Source organism: Acanthochromis polyacanthus, chromosome 19, assembly GCF_021347895.1.
Source record: "Acanthochromis polyacanthus isolate Apoly-LR-REF ecotype Palm Island chromosome 19, KAUST_Apoly_ChrSc, whole genome shotgun sequence".
Lineage (NCBI taxonomy): Eukaryota > Metazoa > Chordata > Actinopteri > Pomacentridae > Acanthochromis > Acanthochromis polyacanthus.
Window position 1 is genome coordinate 18,969,391 of NC_067131.1, and position 19,670 is coordinate 18,989,060.

At 37.6% G+C, this 19,670-nt stretch overlaps 1 protein-coding gene across 1 annotated transcript; it reads right to left on the reverse strand.

The window, feature by feature from the left end:
- Positions 1 to 522: 522 nt before the first annotated feature.
- Positions 523 to 16,666, reverse strand: cbx7b (chromobox homolog 7b). The gene is made up of 6 exons (XM_022199024.2): positions 16,314 to 16,666; positions 10,680 to 10,723; positions 9,220 to 9,285; positions 8,746 to 8,812; positions 8,282 to 8,627; positions 523 to 6,723 (listed from the first exon to the last, which is right to left on the reverse strand). The coding sequence occupies exons 1-6, from the start codon at positions 16,380 to 16,382 to the stop codon at positions 6,521 to 6,523; spliced, it is 795 nt and encodes a 264-aa protein (XP_022054716.2). The 5' UTR covers positions 16,383 to 16,666; the 3' UTR covers positions 523 to 6,520.
- Positions 16,667 to 19,670: the final 3,004 nt, after the last annotated feature.

Below are 19,670 nucleotides of genomic sequence, written 5' to 3' on the forward strand. Positions count from 1 at the left end.
AAAATGGATTTTAATAGTTGTCAAATAGGGCTGTCAACTGTGTACCAACCTGACTTCTGCACAAACACAACTGATGATCCCAATTCATTAAGAAGGCAAGAAATTCCACAAATGAACCTTGACAAGGCACACCTGTGAAGTGAAAACTATTTCTGGTGACTACCTCATGAAGCTCATGGAGAGAATGCCAGGAGTTTGAAAAGCAGTAATCAAAGCAAAGGGTGGTTATTTTAAAGAATCTAAGATTAAAAAAAAAAAATGTTTTGACTTATTTCACACTTTGTTTCCTCCATAATTCCATGTGTTCATTCATATGTTTGATGTCTTCAGTGAGAATCTACAATGTATATAGTCATGAAAATATAGAAAACCATTAAATGAGAAGGTGTGTCCAAACTTTTGACTGGTAGTGTATATAAATAAAGTTTAATTGATTTTTCAGTTGTTTTACATCTATCATAACGTTCAGACTGGAAACAAGTTACCGAAGTGACTGAATAAACAAGAGAAGCTTACTATGAGTCGTATTAAACATTAGCAACATTTATTTTAGTATTACCATAGAAATATTCTATACACAATGACACTTCATAGACTGGCGCAGGTAATGTGCAGGGTTACATCACAATAAAGTGCAATAAAGGTTCTTCACTCAGTGGTGGACGAAAGCAGCACAAGCGACCACATTAGGCAACGTCAAATCCAGGCTGCTTGTTTTGTCATGTCATTTAAATATGGCATCAGCTCAGTGGTCATCGCAACCTGTAGAAAACTATCCTGCTCAGTCATCTGTGGGACAAATACACAGGTATCTTTAAAGAATAAATATACATTCAGGTCAATGTAGAAAAATAAGGATTAAAAAATACGTTTCCCCCTGCTGTCCCGTCCTCTCCTTTAACATCTCCTCGTGTTTCAAGTCTAAACAACGTCAGCGGAGGACGAAGCATCCGGACACACAGAAACTAAATCAGCAGAGACAGTGAGAGACGTTAGCCCTGAACGCTCCACAGAACAAAAACAACTACATTTATGCAACATCAGGCACTTCCATTCCCTGCAGCTTCATTGTCACACAGAGACACTTTTAGGATCAGGAGACTCTGACCCATCATCCTCAGTGTGGGATAAACAACATGCAGACGCCACTGTGGGAGATTCCACAGACATGACACATCACTTCAGCTCCTGTGTTCACTGGGCAGCAGGCCAGCACTGCTCCACGGTTCACTCTTCTAATCTGACATTTCAGTGTTTCTCCCCGACCGCTGTTAGATGCTGTTACTCTGCTGTTTCAGTTTTAGTTTTGTAACCATTTGTCTGTGTTTTGCTCAAATCATTTGTAATTATTCAGTTTTCCAGTCATCTCATAGATAGAGGGCGCTGAGTCATCTGTAACCTGAAGACCCTCACTCTCTCATTGCACATTTTTAAAGTACAGCTAACTTTTGTCTATCACACATTTCAGAGTTTTAGATTATTCTTCAGTTTATTTCAAATGGAATGTGCTCACTTTTCAGAATTCAATATTTTTTTTAGTATTCATCTCAAATGATTCGATTTTTAAACAATTTCTCCTCAATCATGTTTCATTTGCCTGAAACCTTTTATAAACTAAATATATGCATATTCATAAAGATATTTGTGAAATTTTAGACTCATATATCAAATACTTTCAGCGCTCGTTATATTTACTTCTCCGCCAAGTAACGGCAGTTATGTGACGATCGGCGTACATTTGTCTGTCTGTCTGTCTGTCTGTCTGTCTGTCTGTCTGTCTGTCTGTCTGTCTGTGTGCAACATTACTCAAAAACGGACTAACGGATTTGGATGAAATTTTCATTGAAGGTCAGAAATGACACAAGGACCAACTGATTAAGCTGCATGCTTATAGTCTGATCCACAGATTTGATAAGGATTTCTGTATCATTGCAAGACTGTAACTATGACAACAAGTGACCACTATCACATGATCACACGATTGCGATCCCACGACAAATCAACCGCTGCGGACTTATCGGGACTTATCCATCTAAAATGATACAAGGGACAATTGATTAAATTGTGGAGGTATTTCTGAGTCCCATCAATTCCTGCTGCCCACTACATATTTAGGATCACGTGATTAGGTATCTCTACATAACGTACACATGCATTACACACGCCTGTGCTCAGCGCAAGGTCATTTTGTTTGCGGGTACATCTGTATTAAATGGCCACATTCTATGTTGCTGTGATTTCTGCCACAAATTTATTCAAGATTCAGCCTTCGGAAATGATACGACGACTGAGCAGCCTTGGCGGAGTACTGTGCTCTCTTTTCCTGTCTATATTTTAATAGCCTATCGATGCACTTTCAGCACAGTTTTTGTTCTGGATTGAAATTTCAGTGTTTGAACGACAATATCTCAAGAACTCTTTCAGACAAAAGCCTGAAACTTTCACATATTTCTCCTTATACCACTGATTTAAAATCTGCAACATTGAACAAGTAGATAAAAGAGTCTTTGATGGTAGGTAAGTTAAAATATAAAAAAAAAAATAGCTGAAGGGTGGAAATCCCATCTTTGAACACACATTAACAAAGAAAAATGACGATGCAAAAGTCAACTAGTGATATTTTTTGAATCACATGCAGTTACAAATGGAGACATACAGAATACTTCTTAACATTGAATATGAGGTCACAAAATTGAAAAGAGTTATTTGAAATGAACTTTCATAACTTATGGAGCAGCTATGACAAGTTTTACCACAAAGACAGAATGGTTGTCAAAGTAGAACTAAGAATGCAATTTTGCTGTTTATGTGTGCTAAAAGTGGGTTGGTGGCCTTTAAAAAAAAAAAAAAATCTTGGAAAGTACCTGATTTATCAATTCACAGTTTCAAAGGTACCATTATAAATATTCATAGAATAATCAAGACAGTTGAGCAGAAGGCCTCTAGTAGTTTGAGATGGAATAAGCCTGTATTTGATAAACATATCGGTATAACTGATGGTTAATTGGCTGTGGGTGTGCTTGTGCATTGCTGTCTATATCTCTGTTAGGTCTTTGATGGACTGACAATCTGTCCAGGGTGAACTCTCTAACCCAGGGTCAGGATAAGGCAGACGTAGCTGAGGGATGGATGCACCCTGGGTCAGGAAAGAACTCTACTTTTCAGTCAATATCACAGAAGATTCAACATCCACATTTTCCTGACAGCTGAGCAAACTGAGTCCGTTGATGATCAGACTGGAACATTCACTCTTCTTTCTTAGTCTGTTATCGATCAAATGCAACGAGGCCTGTTGGTAAAACTCTGTTCGTCTCAATTTCATTAGCTGATTGTAAATTATGAGGTGTTGCCTATTTTACTGAAAGTTCAGGTCTGCCAGGTCATGGTCAATCAGCTGAAAACATCGTCCTTCTAACTGTCCCACTTTGGTGTGTTTTATAAAATAGTTGTCTGTCCTGCAAACTTTGTGATTTTTATTTCAAGTGCTACAGAAATAATGAAACTAAATGTCTTTGTCTGGCTTTTAGTGGAGAGTTTTATTGTCCAGTGAGCATCTAAATGAGGATTTTCCTTGGGGAGAAACACTGAATCCTGGTCATTCTTGACGTGATTTGATCTCATTAGAAGCTACTGAATACTGGTATGTAATATTAAGTATTCATTGCTTTAAAATTCTGCTGGTCAATCTTTACTCCAGTGAACACAAACTCAACAGTGCAATTCCATGATACATTCTGTCATCAAGTCTCTCTACTTTCTAATTTTGGTGCAAGATTCATTTGTCACTGGTATGATGGGCTGTATACTTTGAGATGAAGAACTACATGTACGGAGAAGACTACACTGTCTGTCTTTGCATTGACTGTACTGGAGGAGGAAGGCATGCAGGCGGATCAAATCGTCTCTCGGAGGAGTTTGAAACGCATACAAGACTAAGCCACGTGTTGTACAGTAGTAACAGTCTATGTGTTTACAGGTTACAGGTACAGCACTGCGTGTTAGTATGGGACTCACAGCTATTCCCACCTCACCGTAGTCTGCAGTATGTACAAGATCCAGTATGGTTAGTTTAGTGTGAAAGAGAGACAACAAACAGTGGCAGGTTTACATGCACAGAGGACACTTAATATGCGCCTTTACATGATTTATAATGTTACTTCATTAGTATTCTAAACTCAGACATTCCGAGTAACTAAGTACAACTGTTCATATTTAACCATCAAAACTTCCAGTTCAGCGCTAATTTATACTTTCAAACCGCTATACTTAATAGTAAAATAATGTTTAGAGTACGGATTTTAACCACAGCCTCCAAGTTAGAGATAAATGCTGCAAGCTTGCATTCTTCCTAACAACCAGCAGGGGACGACTCCTCTCTTTGTTAAAAAGGTGAGACTGTATAGAATCTGTGAGAAAATGACCCTGCTTCTCCTTGATTTATTACCTCCACAAACATTTTCCTCATGAGTTTATGATCTCAATTAGTAGTGTCAAGTCTCCTTCAATGCAGCATGAGGTTCATTTAGTAAATTATGTTTTCATTTAGATTAAAACAGATGGTAAATGGGTACAATTTAAGATGGGGTTACCTTGTGATCAACAAGTCGCTAACGTGTGTGATGTACTCAAGTCTCAGTCGGATTGTCCCTTAGGTCACATGTGGTTTCAAAAGAGCAAGATGGCCAAATTCCAAACTCAAGCATTTATAATGCCAGTCCACAGTCTGGTGAATGACATCACAGTAACTACATCCATCATTTATATACTGTCTATGGTCACAAGACTGAAATTCACGCAAGCTCATTTAGTTTGCTGAATCTGACATGGCAAACTGATGCTTAATCTGTTCAGTGCTTTAAGGTACCCGTTGAAGTTTCCTATAGTTTTAAGAAGAAATGTTTTGAGGAGGGGGTTTCGTTTTGTATCTAATACAGATGCATGAGCATGAACAAACTTGTACGTGACGGCTGAACAATTAATTTCAATCAAAATCTCAATTTGAAACAATGTAATCGCAAAAGGCTGTAATTTAGGATAAAAAGTGGCTATTAAATAATGAGACTAATGCTGTATTTCACTTCTATTTAATTCAAGTAGATTAAAACTTCTAAAGGCTGTTAATGCTTGTCAATTGATCAGTGTTTACTATGTGGTTCAGGCAGACACGCTGTGGTTCGACTGACGTAAGCTCAGTTTAATTATTTAACAGCCACATCTCAGACATTTTGCAGATCCAGGGTTTAAACTGCAGTGTCAGTAGTTTCATAAAGTCGTGCCGTTCTCTTTGTGTGAATCACACATTTGGTGGTGTCTCTTGTGGTAATGTGCCATCACGTTTAAAATATTTGACACTGAATACTGACCTGAAGCTTGACTTTAAAAGACTACATATTAAGTTAAATCCCAACATCTGTCAGACAAATCATGATTAGATATTTTCAACAAATTGTTCAGCCCTATTGCACACTTCCATCCACATGAACATGAGACACACTCATGCGGCTTGTTTCTATTCCACGGATTTACAAGTGGAGCTAAAGGATAAAAGAAAAAAAAAACTTACCAGTAAATGAAAGAAAACTGTCAGATACAAATCCAGATGTTACTAAGGTAATATAACTGTCTATTCAAATGGTTAAGGTCAATTTAGTTTAGGAGAGAAACTAAACTTAAGTGATCATGATTGTGTTTGCTTTAAAGAAACTCTACAGGGTACCTTTAAGGTGGAAACGTTAGTTATTTGCATTTTTTCCTACCAATATCAATTCTACAATTCCAAGATTTCTTAGGTGAGTGTGAGAGTTGTGGCTCTCAAAACCCACTTAACGATGTGTCCTGTTTAAGGGCAGAGGAAATGATTTCACCATCTCATATTTTAAACTCTTTGACAACTTAAGATTCCAGCGGCTGATGCTATCTGTCTGCTAGCTTTCATCCTGCTAATTCAGTACTATTCTTAGACAAAGTCAGCACCTTCTTCACATTTGGTTCTCTGCTTTTGTGGGTTGCACTTTTTGTGGTTTACAGATAAAACACAGCCAAAACAGATGAATCCAGTATTTAGTGTTGTGATAAACATTATTGTCCCTTCACCAGATGTTTCTGTTGGAACTGTTACCAAATCAATTCCTCTCTGTGGAGAAAATATCGTTTGGACTAACTACAGATTGTAGTTGATATGTTTTCCATTTTCTTTGGTCACCAAGAGAAGTGACAACCAGTTACAGGTATTTGATGCCATTTGAATTCAGCAAACTCAGTCCTGCTTCATGAAGTGATCAGATCAAATAAACCAAGACACTCCCTGGAGCTCGGTTTACACTCAGGTGACTCTGTGCATGTAAACATACCACTCACCAAGCTGGAAGTAGCTGGCAATGGAGGAGAAGAGAGAGAGTGTGTGATAAGAGGAGTGAAAACACCACACCCTCGACCACCGTTCACACACTGTGATTAAGTCAGTGCCTCCGCCTCCCTCTCACGGTGCCTTCACTGCCAGCCTGCTCACACCGCAGTGCTTTCACACTTCCAGACCCCAGTCTCTGAAGAAGCCTTTGGCCACTCTTGACTCTCTGAAAGTCACTGTTAGGGAGTTGAGGGTGACGTCTGTGACCGTCACCTCTCCTGGACCGATGACGGGTTTCCAGACGTCATCCGACTTCTCTGCTGCAGTAACCTGGACCGGTCTGACGGTGGAGCTCCAGTCATCTGTCCTCTCCTGCCCTGATTGAGGTGAGGATGTTGAGAGAGAAAGAAGGGGGGAGAAACGGGTCGAGTTGCAGTCAGACAGCAATTGCATCAAGTCCATCACTTGTGCTCTGTTATTGAGTTAAGATCTCTTGACTGACCTGGATCTCTGCTCTGATACATGGTGATGCAGCAGGAACAGACAGCTATTACAGTTGTACTGAAGACAGATGTACTTCATTATGTACACCTCATTATTGTTTTGTGGCGACTTAGAGACGTCTTAACTTTAACTCTAACTTACTGCCTACTGTGCATGAAGTCAATAAATTTCCCATATGTTAACCATGCAGTCATCAGTATAATCAGGTAATCTGTAACTCACATTACTTGTTTGTCATTCAAAAACAACAAATAAACGTATTTCTTTTCTTTGTTTCAAAACCAAAAGTGAAAAAAAACATTTCAGGTGTCAGAATAAAACAAAAACAATAAAAACACAGTGTATTACTTTACCAAGAATAAAGTCACATGGTTTATTTATCTTATTTTTTTTTGGTTACCAGAGGGAAAAAAAAGAGAAAACTCAAGTCCAGCATTGGGTTTGGATCTGTGTGTGATTCACAGTCAAAAAAAGCGAACCATACACGGATTGATTATTAGCGGATTATTCATGTAATTTCTTTTGTATTTTTGGTTGTGACACAAAAAAGGACTCGTGTCAAAAGTTGACTGTTTTTTATAGTTTTTAAAAAAATTTTAATTCCGACACCTAAAACTGCTTTTTCTGTTTTCTGTTTTGAAAATGAATGTTTTTTTTAAATAAAAAAGTCATAGTTAAATTATACAATTATTACAGTTTACCCAATGATATGAAATTATGTTGTAAACAAAAAAGTGTTTATCTTAAGTATTAATCTACAATGTAGAAAATAATACAAAGAAACTAAAAAAAACATTGAATGACGAGGTGCGTCCAAACTTTTGATTGGTAGTGTACACAATAATAAGTTCCCCCAGGTTTAGTGCTCTGTTTTATAATGAGGATAGAAAGTGAGTTCAGTCCATTGAAAGAAAGATAAAGGTTTCTTTGTGCAGAAATTGTAGACTTTGAACTGTTTGGATAAATAACTGATTAAATCCAAACTTGATTGCAGTTACAAGCCATTTGTGTCGTTGTGTACATGCAGCTCTACTTAATAGTGCATGTTTAGTTGCATGTTGCACTTCTTGTCTTGCTTTTTAGAGACATAAAGATCACTCTGGTCCACACTTTCAGTGGTAAAGGTTTTGGGTTTCGTTGAAACGCCATGAAAAACATCAAAATCTATGCTTTTCATAGAAACTCTGATAACAAGGAGACTAGAGTAACTGTTGTCTTACATTTATATGCAAAACAGCATCTTTAATGAGTCTATATTTTGCAATTTACATGATTCACTCTTTAATCAGCTCAGAATGTGGCACCTTTAATGTTTTTTGGTTGGATGCCCAGTAAAAGAAGCTGTGCCTATGAGGAGGTTGACAAAGAGTCAAGTGAAACTGGGTCGAGGTGGTGATTAGTGTCCACTGGCTGACCGACTAACACACTTACCATTTAAAATGCTGTCTCTCGTCTTTGCTGTCTCCTCCTGAGCCTCCTCCTCTTCTCTATCTTCATCATCTTCTACATTGTTCTCCTCCTCCTCCTCCTCCTCCTCCTCTCCCCACCCTTCCCAGTCTTCTTGTGTGGGACTTGGAGAGTTGGAGTTAAGGCATCTGAACTGTGACCTACTACTTTTCTGATGTGCTAGATGTGGCTGAGGGTCCCGCCTGTGGACACTGTAGGGCTGATCCTCATCTTCGGGAACTAGGGAGCGAGTCAGGGAGAGTCTCAGGCGAGGGGGAGGTTTCTCTGGAGTCTTGTGAGCGCTGCGGAGATCCATGGTGTAGACGGTGTTCTGAATCAAGATCAAACAGAAAAATAAGGCTTGAAAATATGGCACTGAGCACCAGAACTGAACAGGAGCCAACAAATGAAAAGCAGTTTGATTTTTTAAAAATAAATCCAAACTTTACCTCCAAAAGGAGTCTTTTGGCTTTGGATCCTTTCCTCCTGTGACCCAGAGCGCGGTCTCTCTGTTCTCTAGAAAAGCCACGCAGAAGCAAAATGTCTTATAAACATACATTAACTGACTTGTTGTGTGGATATGAAAGTAAGGTTGCTGTCTTTCCCATAGAAACAACAAACCTCAAACTTCACTGTGTGTCAGTTTATTTCAAATGAAAGACATTATCGGGAAAAAGGAAGGAAAAGTAAATACGAATTAATATTAATCCATCAGCAAACAGTGAAGCCTTGTCAGCAGGGGGTAAAGGCAACAATCCAACAACCCACAACACATGCTTATTCCAGATGGATACAAGGCTTGGATCTGGGTCTGCTGAGTCATGATCTCTTTATGATAAACACAATTAAAGAAGAAAGATTTACTCTGCACATTCCTGCCCCATTATGTGTCAAACAGTCTTACATGTTGAGTGGGGCCTTACTTCTCTTCGAAGGCCTGCACCAAGCGCTGGTCCAGGATGTGTTCCTCAGGCTCCCAGGTGCTGTATCTGGAAGAGGTCACAAAGACATAAATGAAAGCCTTGTTCATTTTTCTCCATCATTAGTCTGCTTTTATATCCAGTTAGCTGATTAAATCAGTCTGTTCATTAACACGGCATGATTTAACATTCTCCGTTAAAATGTTGGCTCAGTCTTCTTCATTAGAGGTGGGTGTATCCTCTACAGCAGGGGTGTCAAACATGCGGCCAACGGGCCAAAACTGGCCCACCAGAGGGTCCAATCCGGCCCACAGGATGCCTTTGTAAAGTGTAGAAACTACAGAGAAGACATTAACTGCAAATTGTAAATTAATAAAATTATAAATTTAAAATAATTTCTAGACCATGACAAGTTGTTTTGATCATAAAGTAAAATACTAAATTGCTCATTGTTCTTTTGTCATTTTGTGTATCATTTTTGCAGTATTTTCTCGTTTTTTATCTTTTTTTGCCTGACTTTCGACTCATGTTTTTGTTGTTTTGTTTCTTGTTTTTGTCATTTTGTTTCCTTTTTGCCACACTTGAGTTTTTTGCCTAACTTTTGTCATTTTGTGTTTTGCTTTATCTGTTGATTTCTTTCTCGTTTTTGTTGTTTTGTTTCCTTTTTGTCTCACTTGTATTGTCTAGTCTTTTGTCATTTTGTTTCGCGCTTTTGTCATTTTTGTCTTGTTGTGCCATTTGCGTAATTTCTTGTCTTGTTTTTGTCGTTTATCCATTGTTTTGTCGCTTTGTAACTTTTTTGTCTAATCTTTTGTCTCTTTTTGTTTTTTTGTGTCGTTTGTCTCATTTTTTGTTGTTTTGTATCTCGCTGTCATTTTGTGTCTCATTTTCTTAACATTTTACCTTGTTCTTGTTGTTTTTTGTCATTTTTTGTCTGACTTTTGTCGTTTTGATCATAAACTAAAATACTATATTGTTCAGTTCCAGGTACCTGTGACAGAATGTTTTGTTCCTTTGTAGAAACACTGTGATCTGTTAGTTTTTAATGTGTAAATGATAAACTGAGTCATAATGTTGTTGAAATTTAACAGATTTTTTCTTAAGAAATTTCAAGTTGTTCATAATGTTTTGTGAAATGACAATTCCTTAAATGTGAACATATTCAGAATGTACTTTTTTGCACTAAAACAACGGGAAAAAGTTGGATTTGTGCTTATTTATAGGTTGGCATGCTCTGATCTTACTGGTCTGGCCACTTGTGATCAAACTGGGCTGAACGTGGCCCCTGAACTAAAATGAGTTTGACACCTTAAGAGTTCAAATTAAAGTAATTCCTTAATTTGTCCAAAGTACTTTTCTGTGCATACGCGTAACTTGTTGATACACATTTGAAAATGAGTCACATTTGTATTTTCATTTCAATGTATCCATCCAGTCTTCAGTAACTAAGGCTTCATACTCACTTTGGAGGCCATCCTTTCCATTTGAGCAGATACTCCACATTTCCCTGTGGACACACACGTATAATATAAAGTTATGTATGTTCTAAATGTCAACCAGCCCACTCTGTATAATACAATTTTCTGTCTGCATGATCCAAATCTGCTGCAAAACTCTGTATTTTTAGTGTGATAGGTTGCTGCCTGGTTGTTGTTGTTTCCTGTGAGGAAACTAGTCACACAGAGGTAGCAAAAGTGGAGGACAAAGTCACCTTGTTTTATTTTTACAGCCTGAAAAGGTAAATCGGCCACTGATTCATAAGAATGAGAAGCAATGAACAACTTACGATACGATACCATCACAATATATCACCCATGATAACAATAGTTTCATGATACAGCAACTCTGTACTACGCTGCACGACAGTCCTCTCTGATACTACATGGTGTCTGTGTGACTGAAGAAGGAAAACTTCACTGTCGGTTCAGTTAATTAGCTCTCTGATTTGCTTTCTATCGCTTTTTTCTCCCCATTTCTTCATCTTCACCGTAGGTCTGTTTACGTCTGTTGACTTTAACCACATTCATCAAGTAATGGCCCCCAGTGACTCATGGTGGTCAAACTGGGCAAGGGAATCTGTATAGAATGCGTTTATGTTTTAATAAAAATATCAATATTTGGCAGCAGTGCATCAATAGTACATTGCAAGTGGAGGTGATGCAATTATCACTCAAGGAATGCAGCAGAGTTATGTAGAATAGAATAGAATAGAATAGAATAGCTTTATTGTCATCATACATGCGGGTATGATCAAAATATAAGGAGTTGCCATGGGACGGTGGACTTGAAACAAGCTAAATTAAGACAATAAATATAAAAATCAAATGTACATATAAAACAAAACTATGTTAAGAATTCCAACATATGCAAAACGGGAAAGATATATGCAATACAGTGAGGAGGTATTGAGATCAAATAAAAACCAATAAAATAGAATAAATATGGACAGGACATTACACGTAAGCAGCATTATTAAAAGTGACACTATGCGTTATTGTTTAGAGTTCAGAAGTCTGATGTAAAAATTGTTTCTCAGCCTGTTTGTCCTGCATTTTAAGGATCTTATGCGACAATTGACATACGTTTGTCCGTTTCTTTCTGTGCTCAACATTACTCAAAAATGGACTAACAGATTTGGGCGACTTTTTAAGGGAAGGTCAGAAATGACACGAGGACCAAATGATTAGATTTTGGCAGTGATGTGTCTTATAGTCTATATCCACAGATTTGTTAAAGATTTCTGTATCTTTTACGTCAGCTGCCTGCTGACAATTACATGATTGTGATCCTACTACAAATCCACCGTTGCAGACCGCAAGTTTTTAAAGATTTCATCCATCAGAAATGATACGACTGAGCAGCCTTACTGCGCTCTCTGAGTGTTTTTCTTGTTGTTATAGCAATATTTTCCTCCACTAATTTAGGGGAAAAAGCAAGTAGTAAAGTAAAATCTGAAAAAGCAAAAATAACTTTGTATGAACCCCTTTGAAATCCTTCAAACTCAATCTGTCACACATGTTTAATTTTGATAAAACATGAAGGAAAACTTTTATTTTTTTGCAACACCCTCTGCATTTAAACAGATTTAACTCACTGGTCTACTAGATGGGATATCTGAAACACAACAGTTTAGAGTCAATCTTATTTGGTGGTTATGGTGAAAATTTCAAACTTTGAGTGGCTGTAACTTCTGCAAGACTGATTTGGATTTTATTGAGGCCTTTACGGTGATACATCTGGATAATTACTGGCCAAAGGATGCCTGCATCCTCTGTGGGAGATGACCAGTTTACTTGTCTCATCTTGTGTTTATTTTTAGATTAATCTGAGTGACTGACTTACAAATATACAAATATTTGAATAAAGTAGTAGAGCTTCATTGAAAATCTAACTATCACTATATAATGTAACGTGGGCTATTCACACCTGCATTTACAAATCTATTTCATGTCTGCACTCAGTATAATCATGCTGTTGGAGTCTGCAGTTCATATGTGGGAAGATGTTGCCATGCCATCAGACAGTATCTATAATTAGCATGTCATTGAAATGTACTGTATGTTTTCCATAGACTAGCCAAGCCCCTCAGTTAGTCATCCTCACTGACATCATCCAATAACAATTTCCCAGCACTCAAAGGTATTCTCAGCGGGTGAAGTCACCACTTTTCCCGACTTCACGTTACTCACCCACTTCCCCATATTCAGTGAAAAGAGGAATGTCCTGCATTAACAGCACTCTATGCGCTCGGCTGTAATTAATAGACATAAAGAGCCATATTTGTCGAAACCTGCAACATAAATCACATAAATATATCATCATATGAAGCCTGTAATTATTATGCACTGACAGTGTAGTCTGTATTTTTATGCATTGGTGCAAAGATGAGTTCACCACTGTGTACTCCAGTACATCTGGATTTGGGTTTGACTTAAAAATATCATTCAAGTTCAGTCATACAACTCTGACTAAATTATCAGAGTATCAAGCAATATTTCACATACAAGTGACAGTAAAAGAGCACATGTGTGTCTCACTTAGATGAAGAGAAACAGTCCACTGAAAACCACATGTGGTTTAAACACCACAGTGGGTCTAAAACTGGCCTGTGTACATTCTGCATCAACTTTCACTTCTGAAGCTTATCTCTCAGCTTAATGTCAAATCATCTCTACTGAGTGTACACAAATTTATATGAAGTAAATCTCCATTACAACACCAATAAAACAGGATGATGGGGCTGCCAAAAATTCCTTAATGCAGTAAAATCAATTATGGCTTTAGCTTGTTCATCATGAAAATATGTTACAAAACATTAGCTGCTGTTTAAGCAGTTTCAATCTTGGCATTAGCTTAGCACTGTAAAATTAAAATCGTAATTAACAGAAAATGCGATTAACAGTATGTTAATATGCAGTTCTAATTTTATCTGTCGCCAATACGCTTACTCAAAGAGAATCTTTGTATTTACTGGGATTTCCATGGATAATTTTGCAATGTCTTAAACTTTCATTTTTAATTTGTCAGAGTATATAATATTGTCGGTTCCTAACCTTAAGATAAGAATTATTTAGATTAATTTGTATAATATGTCTTATCCTAGCCCTAATAAAGGAGTTAGTCATCAAACTAAAAAATAGCCCAGAAGTGTTTTATTTTAAATTATTTCCTTGGATTTTCACAGTATTATTAAAATTAGTCTGGTAATTCTTAAAATAAATATTATTGTGAGTCTAAACATTAATATTTAGCTTAGCCTGGTAAATTTGTATTTAATGTGATTGTGTTGGTATTTAACTGTAATATTTAAATTACTCATGTAAATTCACATAATGAATAATATTGTTTGGTCTTTGCCTTAATATTTAAACTGGAGTATATACTGCTGTATGGTCTTTGTGCTAACAATTAAGTTGGATAAATCTGTATGATTTAAGATGTTGTTGGCTCTTAACCTTAATACTGAAATCAGAAAAAAAAAGTCCAAGCATATAGAACTGGATTGTCTTACCCATAACAATTAAGTAAATATTAGGTATATTAAGTCAAGAAATTTGTATTTAATTTAATATTGTAGGGTATTTATATTGGTCAGGTAAATTTCTTTTTTTTTTTAGTTTTATTAGGGTCTTGTAAAAAATTACATTTTTCAATTAAATTCACATAACAAATAATACTGCGGGGTATTAAACTTAACATCTGTGATAGTCCGGTGTGTTTCCTGCAGTCTTTGTAGGGGTTGAACTGCAACATATAAATTATTCTGGTAAATTCACATAATAAATACTATTGTAGGGTTTTTACAATATCCTTGATTCAGTCTGGCAAATGTTTTTATTATATTTTATTATTTACTATTGTATTTTATATGATGTTGCTGTACAGTTGTTATAACCAAAATATTTAAATTATTTCATAAATTCAAATTATAAGCAATACTGTTAGGTCTTGAATTTAAGATAGTCATGTGAATTTGTATTTTCTAAACATTTCGTAGGGGTTGAACTGTAATACGTAAATTATTCTGGCAAATTGACATTATAAATACTATTGAAGGGTTTGTATTATATATTTGATTGAGTCTGGCAATTTTTTTATTACATTTTATTATTTATATGACAATTGGTGTATATTTGTCTGTTTATCTGTTAGCAACACTACTCAAAAATGGACTTACAGATTTAGGTGAAATTTTCAGGGAAGGTCAGAAATGGCACAAGAAACAACTGATTAGATTTTGGCAGTGATGCGGCTTATAGTCTGGATCCATGGATTTGTTAAAGATTTCTGTATCACTGCAAGATAGCAGTACGGCGTCACTGTCGCTATGATGACAAGTGAACGCTACGTCAGCTACCAGCTGACGATCACATGATTGCGATCCTACTACAAATCGACCACTGTGGACTTGTTGGGACTTATCCGTCAAAAATGATACAACAAGTGAGCAGCCTTGATGGAGTACTGCGCTCTGAGTGCTTTTCTTGCTGTTGTATTTTATATGATGTTGTTGTACAGTTGTTTTAACCACACCAGTTCAATTACTCTGATAAATTAGCATCATAAATAATATTGGTGGGTCTTAACCTTAATATTTAAACTAGGACTGAGACTTTAATACGCTAATTTTGATTAATTAATTACAGAAAAAATAACGTTAAAAAAATAGTGCATTCAATCACACCTTTCTATGTTCTCTAATTTCTGGCATATGTAGAAAGAACCATCAAATTTACATCATTTATAAGACCCAGAAACTATAAAAACAAATTGAATGTATGGATTTTCAACTTTTTGAAGGTCCTGGAACTACTTATGCTTGTGTTATGTGTCACACTGTGGAAAAACCTGACTAAATTTAGGCTTTAAATCATCAAACTCACTTTTTCTTTATGTCCAATTTAAAAATATTATAAATTTTACATTCTAAACATGTATATGTCTATTCATTGATTCATCTGTCAACCAAAATTAGCTTGTATTGAAAAATTTGGTCAAACATTGCAATCTGAAAAAAAATTGGTTAGTCCTGATTAATTAGATTTTTTTAATTGGGTCCCACCACTAATCTAAACTTGTTGGGTATTTTTAAACATCATTCGCATTTCTCTACTGTGTTACATACATGACTTAAATGTGTTATATAAATAATGGTGACACCAATGGTACTTTTTAATACCTGTGGTGTCCTTTGAGGGGCCCCTCTTGGCGCTGCAGCGGCTATCTTCGCCCCTGCACATGTCAACACAACACGGTACCTTAAACCTAATTAGCAGCCAAATGGGCCTAAAACAAGGTGCTGTGTTGACAACATGCCTCCTTCTGATGTTTGAGGCGAACATTTGACTCTCTGAGCGGCAGAGCGACGACAACAGAGTCCACGCTGCGTTAAAGGGACATCCTCGTGTATCCCGCCCCCTTCACAGCCCGCAATTAGATAACCAGATTAGTAGCGCAGCTCTCTTCATTTAATCTCCAGCTTTCACTAGCATCCAAAGTAGCATCCTCCGCTCCCAACAACGTGTCTCCGTCAACTGCTCGTCACCCCCCGCGGCGACACGCACTCACAAATTAGGGCAAAAATGTGAAACCCTCACCTTTCTAACTCTTTTCTTGACGATGGATTCCACGGCGAACACTTGCTCTCCAATCGCCGACAGCTCCATCTGTGCGGCTTCAACTGTCAAAGTAGCGTCCTGCTGCTCCACAAAGTAAGCTAACGGTAACTGCTGATGACAGCGCTGCCTCCGTCCGCCGCTCCGCTCAGCCGCCGCGGTGTTTACCTCCCGCACACGCACTTCACGGGCCCATTTATCAACACACACTTCCCGGTGCTGGACGTTTCCGTGCGTCCGGTGACTTTACAAAATCTGCGACACATCTGCACACCGCTTGGCGCGCGCCCGTTTTCCCGAAGCGCGCTCCCCCGGTTACGATGAGTCCGCGCGCGCCGCCGGCTGCCCAATCATCCTGTAATGTTAAGAGTAGAGAGAGAGGAAACTGGAAATACTTGAAACTGCATCAGCCAGAGAAGAAATAACATTCAACTGGTGCCGCTGCTTGCTTTAACTAACATAGATGGTCAAACACTGGTGTTTAAAGTACGGTTGGTGACCCTAAAAAGGGTCGCAAGATGCATCTGAGGGGTCAGGAGATGATTAAAGCATTACTCCAATCTTTTTTCTTTTCTTCAAATATTTGATTATTTTTCCTAATGCTTATTTAAACCTGCAACAAACAGCTATCTAAATGGTCTGCACTTACATAGCGCTTTTGTACCTTAGTGAGACCGGGCAACCTTGAAAATAGCGGACAACCCAAACAACAGGCAGCCAATCTACTATGTACACCAGGGGTGTCAAACTCATTTTATCTCAGGGGCCACATGTAGCCCAATTTGATCTTAAGTGGGCCGGACAAGTAAAATCACAACATAATAACCTATAAAAAACCACAGCTCCAAGTTTTCCCCTTTGTTTTAGTAAAAAAAAAAGTACTTTCCGAGAATGTTCACATTCAAAGAACTGTCTTTTTACAAAAAAAATTATGAACAAACTGAAGTTTCTTAAGAAAAATAAGTTCAATTTCAACAATATTATGCCTCAGTTTATCATTTATGCATTGCTACAACTTGCAGATCACAGTGTGTCTACAAAGGCACAAAACATTCAATCACAGGCATGTGGAATTAAGCGATATAGTATTTTAGTTTATGATCGAAACAACTTGTCAAAACCTAGAAATTATTTTCAATTTACATTCATTTCCACATCTGTGTAGTATGCCTGACCACTACGCCACACAAATTAAAGTGGAAACTATTAAGGAAAAAGATCAAGTTGTCCCCAGCTTTGTAAACATATAAAATTTAACAAAAAAAATACATAAAAGTTTTATTGAAAAATTGTCATTAACGTCTTAAAGTCGTCCTGCGGCCCGGATTGGACCCTTTTGCAGGCCAATTTTGGCCCATGGGCTGTATGTTTGACACCCCTGACGTAAACTATAGCAGAGTAATGGTGCCTCTTTGAAAATGAAATCAGACTCCTATGTGTGGTTTGTAACTGGATCCATACTACCATACTGTATAGTATGCTGGAAAGAGATTTAGTGTGTCTCGATATATAGTGCTTTAAATACAGTATGTTGTCCAAATTGTATACATACTGCCTGACACAATATGTACTTTGTAAGCTGTAGAATATACTTAAAGTAAAAAATAACAAGTATGTGATTTAGAACACAATCTTAGTGTGCTCCCATACATAGTATCAAGTGCAATAATATGCCAAAAATACCCAGATGTAGAACTATGTTGGATTTTGCAACATACAAGCCAGCATTTTTCTCTGGTCATTCCAACTCACAATTCTCTACTCAGTTTTGTCAAATATGTTGCAGTGACTTGTCTGAGAGTGCAGGGACAGATGACAGCTCATTCTGTGCTACAGACTGCGACAGTCAAAGCTTAAGGCAAAATACACTGCCTGGACAAAAAAAGTCGCCACCTGGATTTTACTAAGCAAATAGGGAAGAGCCTTCCATTGGAAAATCACTGCAGTGATGAATAGGTTTAAGCTGCAACAACTTATTTAACCCTAGCTGATGAAGTGAGGAGCTTCTTATTTCTTAAACAACCATGTTGGAAGACATATCCTGTGGTCAGAAGGGTTAAATTATTGGCCTGCATCAAAGCAAAGAAAACAACTAAGGAGATTTCTGAAGCTACTAAAATCGGGTTAGCACATCAAATCGTCCAGCACATCATTAAAATCTGAAGGATATTGGTGAACCATCATCTTCAAGAAACAAATGTGGTCGGAACAAACCCTTAGATGATTGTAGGAAATCAACAGTAGAACTCACGACTATGTTTAATAGTGAAAGTAAAAGCATTTCCACACGCACAATGTGAAGGGACCTCAAGGGATTGGGACTAAACAGCTGTGTATCTCTGAGAAAACCACTGATCAGCAAGGCTGATCAGAAAAAAAAGGCTTCAGTTTGCTAGGTAGCATAAAGATTGGACTCTGGAACAAGGGAAGAAGGTCATGTGGTCTGATGAGTCCAGATTTACCCTGTTCCAAAGTGATGGGTGCATCAGGACAAGAAGAGAGGCAGATGAAGTGACGCACTCATCATGGCTAGTGCCTACAAGCCTGTGGGGGTTAGGGTTATGATCTGGGGTTGGTCAGGTTCAGCAACGTTATGTTCCCAAAGAATGAGGTCAACAGACTACCTGAATATACTGAATGACCAGATCTTTTCATCAGTGGAATTCTTCTTCCCTGATGGCATGGACATGTTCCAAGATGACGATGTCAGGATTCATGGGGCTCACATTGAGAATGAGTGGATCAGGGAGCTTGACATATCATTTTCACACCTGGATTGGCCTCCACAGAGTCCAGACTTCAGCCCCATTGGGATTCTTTGGAATGTTCTGGAGAAGACTTTGTCCTACTCCTCTATCATCAATATAAAATCTTGGTGAAAAGCTGTACTTCAGTATTACGTGCATGGTAGCTGTGTTGTAAATGTGATTTAACGACTGTCACATTCATTTTCCTTTAAAACTGGAAAACATTTGTCAAGTTACTCAATCAATGCTGTGACATTGCAGAAGTTTACCAAAACGATGCCACAGTGAATATGTGCCGTACTCAAAGCTAACGGCAGTCCAATAAAACATTAGAGTATGTAATGTGGGTTTTTTTTGGACGGACAGTGTATATGATTAGGTAGCATGTCCCAATTGTAAGCATGCTGTAAAAAAATGGTACGCACTTTGTGAGCTCAGCTGTAGTTTGTGCTAAAAGTAAAAAGTAGATGACTTGGAATGCAGCTTTAGTATGTCAAGTGCAAAATTCATTATGCCAGAAATACCAGGACATCCAACTACATTCAGTCATATTTTTTTACGCCAAGGTGTTTCATGTGAGTATAAAGCTGTT